The following is a 10,242-nucleotide window of genomic DNA, read 5'->3' as shown; positions in this document are numbered from 1 at the left end:
CAATGGAAGAATAGGATAATTATGCTCCCAGGATACGATTGACTTGATTATTACGAAACAGACTTATTGAGGTGGTTAAGGGTTGAATTTTGTATAGTGATTAGCTACAGCTTCCCGATTACCTCTTTAAAGATCGATCGTATGATCAACTGCAACTTTTTGATTTATTTTCGTAGGACCGATTGTATGGGGATAAATTTCACCTTGCTGAAGAAGAATAGGATGATGATAAATAATAAAAATGACAATTTTTATAATATTTGATCCCATTTATTTTTCTATAAAAAAAGATAGAATCTATTATCCCACACTTTCAATCCATTCCATCCCTAATCTCAACTGATGAGAGGGAAGTTGATGGCAAATCAAAATGCACAAGAGCAGTTCTGTTAATTCAGAAATTTCGGAGGGTGGTTTGTAAAATACGATAAAACCTCGGGCTCCCTCAAAACGTGGAGGGAAATTTGGATTTAAGGAAGGCGGCATCGCATCGCTCCTGCTCCTGCTTCATTCTGGAATCTCTTCGCCCGATCTAGCGACGGCTTGTCTCCTCCACTTCCCCTCTTTATCCTCAGATCGGTCTTCTCGTTTCGGAGGTGAGTTCGACAATCCCACAATCCTATTCATCCCCAACTACAGTCAGATTTGTCAGTGTAGAAATTGGTATTCCATTTCGATTTCTTACTTGTTCTTGCTTGTTACTTGAAATTTAGGGTTTATTTTATGTTTTCTCGCCTTTTTTGCCGCTCCGATTCGCACCTGCCACCGAAAGGTTTTGTTAGGGTTTCTCGATCTGGCATTGGAATTTGTTGCGTTATGGTTGATTGGTGGCGAGGAATTTCTAATGCGCGTAGGGTCCTACGGGAGAAGATCGAACAGATACCTAGATTTGAGAAGTAGCTGATCGAGTTGAGTTGGATGTGTTCCCTGTTTGAGATTATTTAACTCCATCTCAGACCCTAACCAAAACTTTTCTCTCGCCAGTAGCAGCAGCTCTCCTTCCCTGGCGACGAGAAGTAGCAGCTGCCTTTCTGCGTTGATTCCAGACTGGTTCGAGCGCTTTCATTATCCCAGCGACGCTGCTTGAGCAGCGGCAAGGGTGGCAACGAACCTACCCCTCTCACAAAAACCCGCAAATGATCTATCTTATCTTATTCCATCGATTCGGCCTGGTCGAATAGTTCCTCTTGTTGACGTTAGATGCAAATTGTGGATAGTCTCGGTGGCCGTAGTGACAGCTGCAGATACTTTGGACCCGATAGGGAGTAGAGGAAAGAAGAAGTATACTTGAATCAGAAGAAGATGAGAAGCTTACTTGGGTAGGGTTTTCTTGAAGATGTTCTAGTGAATTCCTGAGCTAATCATTATCTCAATTGTGTTTGAGAGTCCACTCCTGGTCTGAATGGTGCATGCCATCCCATTTAAGGTGGCATATAATGAAGGGACCATAGGATGTTGAGTCTGAAATCTAGGATAGTTTTATAGGGATATTTTTTTTTTGCACTTTGTTATACAAAACAAAACCATTAGACGGTTTTGTTAGATTATTCACACGATTCACTCAACCCATTTGAATAGTTTAAATTGTTGCTTGGTCATATTGATTTTGCAAGATTGCTTGAAGTCCTATTTTCTGGTACTTAGCGGATTGTGATATTATTAATAGATTTGGTCTTTCTCACTAACACAGGATAAAAAAATGTTTGTAGAAAGCTTTCTCACTATGGCACAGTTCTGGAATCCTTCCCTAACATTGGGAATCTTGAAGGATGGCTGAAGAGTGTGAGAATGCATAGTTTCTATTTAATTGATTGTGCCTAGGTTTGGTAATTGTATGCTGAGTATATCTTAGTGTTCTCATTTATCTAAAACTGCCACAGGTATGGATGATGACCTGGTTAGGACACCTATGTTTAACGATTCAAGTGAGTTTGATGACTTGAAGTTCATATCTAGACTCAGCACAATTTTGGTGGCCTCCATTCAAGAAGTTAAAGATCGGGTTTCTCAAATAGAATTTGTCTTCTGTAGCCAGCTATTTCCAGGCTTCCAAATGACATCAAGGGTTCTACAGAAAAAATTAGCAGACACCAGAAAACTTGCTGAAGATGAATGGAAGGAAAAAGAACGAGCTCTCTTACAACAACTAAAAGAGCTACAAACTGAAAGGCAACAATTTCAAGAAGAAGTCCAGCAATTGAATAGTGCTCTGGAACAAACTAAGACGAGGTTGATGAGTGCTGAACAATCAGTAGAGAGACAAGAACTAGAGAAGGAAGTTCTTTTGACCAGGCTTGAATGCTTAATGAGGAACGAGGACATGTATGCTAAGCTGAAAATGCAGTTTGATCAGAAAAAAAGTGAATTGTCTGAGGCGAAGAAAATGCAGAAAAAATTATCAGAAGAAATTGAATTGAACAATCAGAAACTGCTGAATGAGCAAGCTCAAGGAAAAGATTTACTCGTGCAATTTGATACAATGACAGCAAGATACAAGCATTTGAAATCACAATATAATTTTTTTGTGCGGAAGTTCAATCACAAATCAGGAAATGAATGTTACTTGGACTGGGTAGATGCGGTGAACAATTCACCGAGGTCTCATCTAAAAAAGAGAAGGCTTCCAGGTAACCTTCTCTTCTCAGCATCATGGAAATATTGGCCTTACCAATCTGCAAACTTTTAATATTCTCGATAATGTTGCTTTTGCTAAATTGGAGTAAAATTGATACATTTTTGTTTGTTTCCTGTAGGATTAGATTTGGTTTCACCTATGAGAGTGTGATTCTATTCTACTCTTTTTTATAGCATACTAAGGTACTGTTAATGAAATGTACAGATTCTGAAGAAAAAGAAGATGAGGAGGAAGTCACTGACATCGCTTCTCAGGTAGATGAACCAAAAACTGGGAGCGGTGCTCATGAAAATCCTGTACTCCATCAAGATGTTGATGTCCTCAAAAGATCAAGAAATGGCTCCCACACTAAACCAGCCTATCTCGACTCCATTTTACCAAAGAATGATGTAGGCACTTCCAAATCAGAATCAATAACCTGCAGGAAGAAGTCTAGTTCATCCTGGAGGGATACTCGGGCTCATGAAACTCGTGGAGGGGATCCACATGACAACTTTCTTGACACTCCTTTGGAGATTGCAAGAAACTTAAACAAGTTACCTTCTGAACCAGCTCAAGACCTTGCAGCTCCTCCCCCACAAGATTTGGATTTCCACAATTCTGATGATGAAACACAAGATATGAACACCAAAACTATTCCACTCGAGCAGCGTAACTCTGCTGGTCCAGCAAACAAGGCCTTCCGATACCATGAACCCGTTAGGAAAAAAGCCGAGCGGGAGAATCTTGAAGGAGTGGAGTGCATGCAATGCAAGAAGTTCTATGATGCAGTTCTGCCAGGTGATGATAATAATCCGAATGATAAGATTAGGCGCTGTGAACATCATGATGGCGTCTCAAGGCATCGTTACAAATACGCTCCTCCACTGACTCCTGAAGGTTTCTGGAATATTGGGTTTGATTCAGATATGTAGCTTCCTAAAACGATGAAGCTCAAGTAGCAACAACTGCACATTTACAGCTGCTTTCAGTTGTCTGCTAGTCTGTTACAGAAGATTAACTAGAGTGGATACAGGTATCTATACAACTAAGTAGGTGCCTAATAGAGGAATGACAAAAATCTTGCAAAGAGAAAAATCCACATCATCAAAGCATTCTTTTTCCAGCAGATTTGAAAGGTTTGTTCCCATGTTTGACAAAAATCAGCAAGAACAAGCATAGAACATCCTTTTAAAATGGAATACAATTCTTATAATTATCTTATTGTTAGAATTTTGTATAAAATAATACTCTTTAATAGATGGATAAGTTTAGAAGCAAGATCATCTCCAGTCCGAAGCAATAATTTCATGCACCATTTGGACAGAACACTGATTACCCAAATCAATGTCCAAAGTGAGGTGTTAGTTAATGACAATTTCAGATAAATATTTATTTTATCTATTTAATCTTTACATTAATTTTTAAAAATAAAACCTTTTTTTTTAGCATTCTCACAGAAAAAAAAGTAATGGTAGTTAAAAATATTGATAAAGATATTTTTTTTTGAAAAAAGGTGGATCCGTCACTTTAGCGGCTACCATCGACCTCACGATCATTTGTGAGGAGGTAAATCGAGAAACTGTAGTTGGTTACGACGTAGGAGGGTATTGCCTAGCTTCGTCAGGATTCGAACCCTTGTCCTCTTTTACAAGTCTCTGTGTCGTAATCAACTTAGTTATGCCTCGGAGATATAAAAGATATTTTCACTTCTGATCAAACTAACTCAATAATTTTAAAAATTAAAAAAAGAAGTAAAAAAAATTATTTCTATTTAAAAAAAAACCGTAATCGAATCCGCTGGTGCTCCTGCCATTTTGGTAGAGTCAAGATCGACGTGCGCTACCAAACCTGACCTAGCGAAACCCGCTCCTTTACTCCGGAGTCAAGATCGATGTTCTCTTCTAAACCACCGAGAGGATCGGCGAAGAAGCACCCTGCGACGATATTGAGTCGCCGCGTGCTTCGACTTCCGTCGGCGAGCAGCGTCTAAGCCGCAGGTGCTTCTCCGTTTCCTCTTTGCCCTTACATATTGGCTACAGATTCATGGGCTTTTCTGATCATTTTTTTCTTTTACTTATTCAGCGTTTTTATATAATTTCGATCGATCGGAAATTTGGAGTGTTTCAAATTTGTCTTTAGGTTTATCGATTAATATGTGCGCTAAAATTTTATCCGTTCCTGCCATCGCACGCTAGATATGCAGGTTCTTGATTCAAATTGGATCAGAAGATTTCACTCTGATCTTCAAGATTTATCTTCGATGTGACGACCTCATTTTAATTTTCAAAATTATGTTTGCCTTATGATGTATGCGGTTCTTGATAAGCCCAGATGATTTTCATATACCTTGCACACCATATTAACAAGTTCAGTTTACTTCGTCCTGAACTTTCTGCTACTCCATTTTCGTGCGTGTTGACTTCTTTTCTTCTCCTTTTTGACTACTAACTTTTGTCGCAATTTTCATCCTTGAAATGGTAGTGGAGGCACGCCGTCCTAACTCTTTAGTTTGTTGTTCGAGAAGTTGTTTAGTGTTAGGGTTACGAATGACTAGCTGCATAGTAATATTAAGATCTTGACATCGATCTAGATTGGCACGATTCCTGTCTTCACCGTTTCCTTTTGTTTACTAAAGCCAAGGCTTAATATGTCATTTTGTCTGAACATTAATGGCTTGCCAAAAGCAGTACCATTTTGGCGGTGATCGCTGTATTGAGTGTCAGTATGAATTGGTACAGGTGGGCACCAATTAAAGAACAGGGGAAAGAAGAAGTAGACGGGAAGCAGAGGAACTAAGAAGCTTACTTGGGTAAGGTTTTCTTGAAGATGAGAGTCTGATTCATGGTCAGAATGGTGCATGCCATCCCCTTTTGGGTGGCACATAATGAACTTTTAATCCATGATGAAAACACATGATATTTTACTACAACATCAATATCAATAAGTAGTGTATGCTCCAACTGTTTGGGTAAAGATGGAATGTTTCACTAATCAAACAAAATTTCACATTTCTTGGCTCGACTATGCAAAATTGCTTCAATTTTAATATAATAAACACACTTTCACGTTTTTCAGAGCTTGGAAAATAAATCTATTTCTGTTAGTGTTTTAAATAGCAGTTTAAGTAGCCATATAAGAAGTCACATTTGTTTTTTGGAAGGAGACCTCTTACATGACTCACATAACTGCATGTGCCATCAAGTATTTGCAGCTTTCCTAAAACACATGTAAATTGTTCAGGCTGTTTACTATGAAAACTGTCACATAGTTAATTCACTATTATACATATGTTAGGCATTTTTATACATATAAATGTTTGCAAGCATGGATTGCATATTGATCAACATATTGCATACACACTCAGATAACACATATGTTTGCATACCACATGTGCACATGCAGTGAGTCCACAGTATATTCTGTCAAAATCACAAATTTTGTTTCTAAATTCTTCACTGAACAAGATACTAGAGTTTTAATCAAATTTCTTTCTTAAAATATTTTGGAAACAAATGCAGTATTAATGTTGGGCTAGCTGTTGGCTCTTAGAAGTAGACCAAGACATCCTAATTTACAAATGGGACTATGAGAAACTTAAGAGGTGTTATGCTTGTGGCAGCTTTCCTTTGCTCTAACCTTAAGATAAAAACAAAGTTGATTCTCGCATTTCTCTCCTTCATCTTGTTTGATCTGTTTCTCAGATCCTCTTATTCTTTCTTTATGGTTGTTGTGCAGGGTCTTGTTCTCAGGTATCTTGTGAATTGTAGTGCTCTTGTAAGACGAGGAAAAAAGCACAAAAAACTTTGAGATGGTCGATTCCTCTGATTTCACCTTTTGCCAGGTGAGTCATTCATTGTTTGGGGAAATATGCTCTGCAAACCTCAAAGCTTATTCTACTGCTATGCCCATAACCTAATATTTCTTATCTCATAAAATGGAGAAGTTCAGAATTTGAATTTCCAATCCTTCTGAATTAACGAAAGTTGTACAAAAATTTCTAAACATCTTACCTTTTCTCATTTGTAGGTTGGTTTAGAAGTTCAAGACAACAACATAGAGTCTCCTAAAGCAATTCCTGATATTAATAAGATTGTTCTTGAAGACAATCCTTCACGTGGTTTGAGAACAGACAGAAATCCAGTGCCAGGTGATACTTCTCGAGGCAATGCAACTTTACAAGAGCAATCTGATGCGTCTTCATCTCATAATTCAAGTAAAACAGCATTTGCAAATGACAAACTGACTAAACTAATGATACCGAAACAAGTTAGAGGGGCAAAAGATTTGGAGCATTCATCACAGGAACAGAAACCAATAGCAAAGAAACCTGTAGCGAGAGCTAAGGTTCCATTTGAAAAGGGGTACAGTCAAATGGATTGGTTAAAGCTTACTCGTACACATCCAGATCTTGCAGGTATTTCTTTCCCCTATTTTTTCTTATGTTTGTGCATATCGTTATCCACAAAGCACTAGTGAGGGGATGTGAGAATACAAAATCTTGGTGGAAAAAGATTGAAAAACCTATCATAGCTAGAGCAAAATACCAGAACAAATGGTCTTAATAATGCATGTCTTATTGCTAACTTTTTAGGCATGTTCATAGGCTAAAGTTATTTCAATGTTTGTTATGGTCAAGGAACTAATGATACAGACACTCTGGCCTCCTTGTCCATAAGGAATACGAAGTACCTTCCTTAAGTCAGAGTAAAGGGCTTATACATCCTTAAAGCAGGATTTACTTGCATTATCTCAATACCACTCATACTCCTTTCCCTAAGGAGCACACGTTTATTGTAACCATAATGAGCATACATTCCCTACTTCTTTGCCTAAGGTCTAGGAAGTGTCTGCCTATTAATTGCATCCCCTTAACAACCAGTTAGTAACCAAAGAAATTAAAAAATATTCTCATTCCTATTTGGAGGTGAATGGAAGGGAGAGAAGCATCATGCTGGCTTAATAGCATAAATGACTAGTAATATAAAGAGAGTAATATTAATGGAATTTCCTACTTTGGTTTCAGGATATGCATTAAACTTTTTACAATGTAAAGATTTACTGAAGAATTTTTATATAAATTGTCTAGGAAGATTTTTGATGATAGATGACACATTTAGTACTCTTTTCTCACCATATAGCTCAATTCAAATCTAAAAGATTGCAATTTTCAATCAGCAGACGTCAACCATTGACATGGATGCTTACTCTTATAAAATAGTTTCTGAGGCGAGATATATAAAGGACTGAGACCCCCCTTTGGCTCTTCTTTATGTCAAAGCCTCATCCACCTCGGGAGGAGGAGAGCTATCTAGTTTCCTTTTGTCTTTTTGGATATTAGTGTTTTTGGTGATTTGACCAGGTCTTCCTTGATACAGGAGCCCTTCCCTCAAACACCATGCCTTACCAAGCAAAGGATGTCATGCCACCCTTTATTCAATAAACACCATTGATTTTAGAACATCATGATCATCCTAATATCTTATCGATCTTTGCTCTTCTCTCATTGTATTTTATAACATTATTGGAATTCACCAATAATATTGCAGTGAATCTAATTATGTATTGCACTTTGTAGTTTAATGTTGACAGATGCTACTTGTTATGCATGCATAACCAATCTATGAAGTTGTCTGAGTCAATTCTTTCATTTCTCACTTAAAATGGTTCCTCTACTGGTACAATTTCAAGCAAGCTTTCTTAGATGTTTGATCATGATAAATTAATCGGTCATATCCTTCTTTACTATGCTTGGGGATATACTTAGGCAACTCAAACTCTCCCTAGCATATTAGTTACTAGATAGCTTAGTTCATAGTTCACTACATGGTATATGTATCTTTCTACTTTTCTCCCTTAAATGTTGGTTCTGAAGTTTTGAAGTTGCACATATACTTTCATAAGTATATGTTTCTGGTCTGATTGTTTTCATTCTTTTCTTTTAATTTATTTGTCATTATGATCATTTTAGGGCTCAAGGGACGATCAAACTGCAGGCTAATTTCTATGGATGAAGTTAAGCAGCATAAAACTGGTGATTCTATTTGGACAGTTCTAAAAGGCCGTGTTTACAATATTTCCCCATACATGAAATTTCATCCTGGAGGTATGCAACACTACTTGATTCTGCAACTTGTGATTGGTTATGAGATCATTTTTCAGTAATTTTATGTGAAATAGGTAGCACAGAGCATCCTTTTAGTAATTTAACATTATATTGCAGATTCTCTGAGAAATTCTCTCCAAGTTTTACTTCTTTGGGATGCATTTCTATTGATTATAACTTATTGTTCACATATATTTAGCTTCTACAATCTTCTTGCCATTTTCAATCACTAAGTTTATGAAAATTGCACCATCTAGATTTATGCTGATCTTCTTGAGGCTATATTCTGGAGTAACTGCTGACTGTTTGTCAGGACAAATTTGAAAACTAAAATGACTTAGAGATATTTACAGATTTACTGTGTCCAAGTTAGGCCAATAAGTTTACAAGTTCACCTCAGTTCAGTTGACTGAGTACTCTCCTAATAGGCATATGCAACTTACACCAATCAACTATGTTATTTTTACCCCTTTTTCTTATAAAGGTAGTAATAGTTTTAGCTTATCATTTCTTTTGACAGGTGAGGATATGCTTATGAAGGCAGCTGGCAAAGACTGTACTGCTTTATTCAGTATCCTTAGTTTTTATCACCTGTCTACTGGCCTTTTTAGTTAAATGAATTTAGACAACGCCGTCAAGATCAGTTAACTAGGAAGTAAACAAAGAAACAAGTACAAGTATGACCATGTTGCAAAATTTTCTTTTAGCCTAACCAGCACAAAGATTGTAGCTAGAAGTTACTTTAACTAATCCCAAAACAAAGAAACAAGTACGAGTATCACTATCTTATCAAATTTCCTTTTAGTCTAACTGACAGAAAGATTGATCCTAGCAATAAGTTATCTAAAGTAATCCCACCTTAGCAACAAATCAGTCTTCACCTTCCATTGTGTCAAGCATAGGTCTTATCAGCCATCAGTGGTAAATTAGTTATCCCCAGATCACCATTCTATTTAGCACCAAAATAACATTTCTTACTACTCTTCATTTACTTATTTATCAGTCCCCCGCAGGTTGATTTATCTTAACTATTATATTAGACAAATATCATGCATGGGTTAATGCGGAATTCTTATTGGAGAAGTGCCTTGTGGGAATTCTAGATCCTAACTGAACAACTCAAGCACAGATAAAGATTCATGCACTTTGGTATTGCTTGCGTCTGGCAGTTACCAAGTAATTTATTTCTTTAAGAAAATAAGAGCAGAGTATGCGCTCAGCACTTCTTGAAGTGGACCATCTTGCTTATGTACATTTCCTTTCATGTACCACCTAATTGATGAATCTGATGCGTTGCTAAGATTTATATATATTTAGATTTCCATTGTGTAAATTCCTAGTGTATCATTTTACCTCCATTGCGCAGCTAAAAGGATAGTTACTTGGATGAATATTCAAGCAAAGATTTTGTTATAAGCAAAGATTCCTCCAACCTAAACTTAAAATACTAAGCATGCGAAAAAAGAAAATCTCCAACTTAAAAGATTTGTTATTTTCCAGATCATCAAAGCTGTCGGGAACA

At 37.0% G+C, this 10,242-nt stretch overlaps 2 protein-coding genes across 4 annotated transcripts; both read left to right on the top strand.

Annotated features, from left to right (window-relative positions):
• Nucleotides 1-1,882: 1,882 nt before the first annotated feature.
• LOC141835686 (protein gamma response 1) lies at nt 1,883-3,635 on the top strand. Its single transcript, XM_074723055.1, has 3 exons — nt 1,883-2,627; nt 2,840-3,538; nt 3,625-3,635. Exons 1-3 carry the CDS (start codon nt 1,883-1,885, stop codon nt 3,633-3,635), a joined length of 1,455 nt encoding a protein of 484 aa, XP_074579156.1.
• Nucleotides 3,636-4,450: 815 nt separating this feature from the next.
• LOC141836216 (cytochrome b5 domain-containing protein RLF) lies at nt 4,451-10,072 on the top strand. Of its 3 annotated transcripts, XM_074723656.1 has the most exons (7): nt 4,451-4,614; nt 5,356-5,426; nt 6,353-6,458; nt 6,644-7,031; nt 8,586-8,720; nt 9,241-9,291; nt 9,761-10,072. In XM_074723656.1, exons 3-7 carry the CDS (start codon nt 6,426-6,428, stop codon nt 9,832-9,834), a joined length of 681 nt encoding a protein of 226 aa, XP_074579757.1. In that variant the 5' UTR covers nt 4,451-4,614; nt 5,356-5,426; nt 6,353-6,425; the 3' UTR covers nt 9,835-10,072. The 3 variants fall into 3 exon arrangements, with proteins under 3 accessions (XP_074579757.1, XP_074579756.1, XP_074579758.1); XM_074723655.1 differs by lacking the exon at nt 5,356-5,426 and having other exon boundaries at nt 4,452-4,614; XM_074723657.1 differs by lacking the exons at nt 4,451-4,614; nt 5,356-5,426 and adding an exon at nt 6,134-6,218.
• Nucleotides 10,073-10,242: the final 170 nt, after the last annotated feature.

The sequence above is a fragment of the Curcuma longa genome, chromosome 10 (assembly GCF_044706935.1).
Source record: "Curcuma longa cultivar G26 ecotype Majalengka, Jawa Barat chromosome 10, ITB_CL_G26_1.1, whole genome shotgun sequence".
NCBI classification, from domain to species: Eukaryota; Viridiplantae; Streptophyta; class Magnoliopsida; order Zingiberales; family Zingiberaceae; genus Curcuma; species Curcuma longa.
The sequence above is the reverse complement of the archived record's forward strand: the minus strand, read 5'-3'. Positions and strand labels throughout refer to the sequence as shown.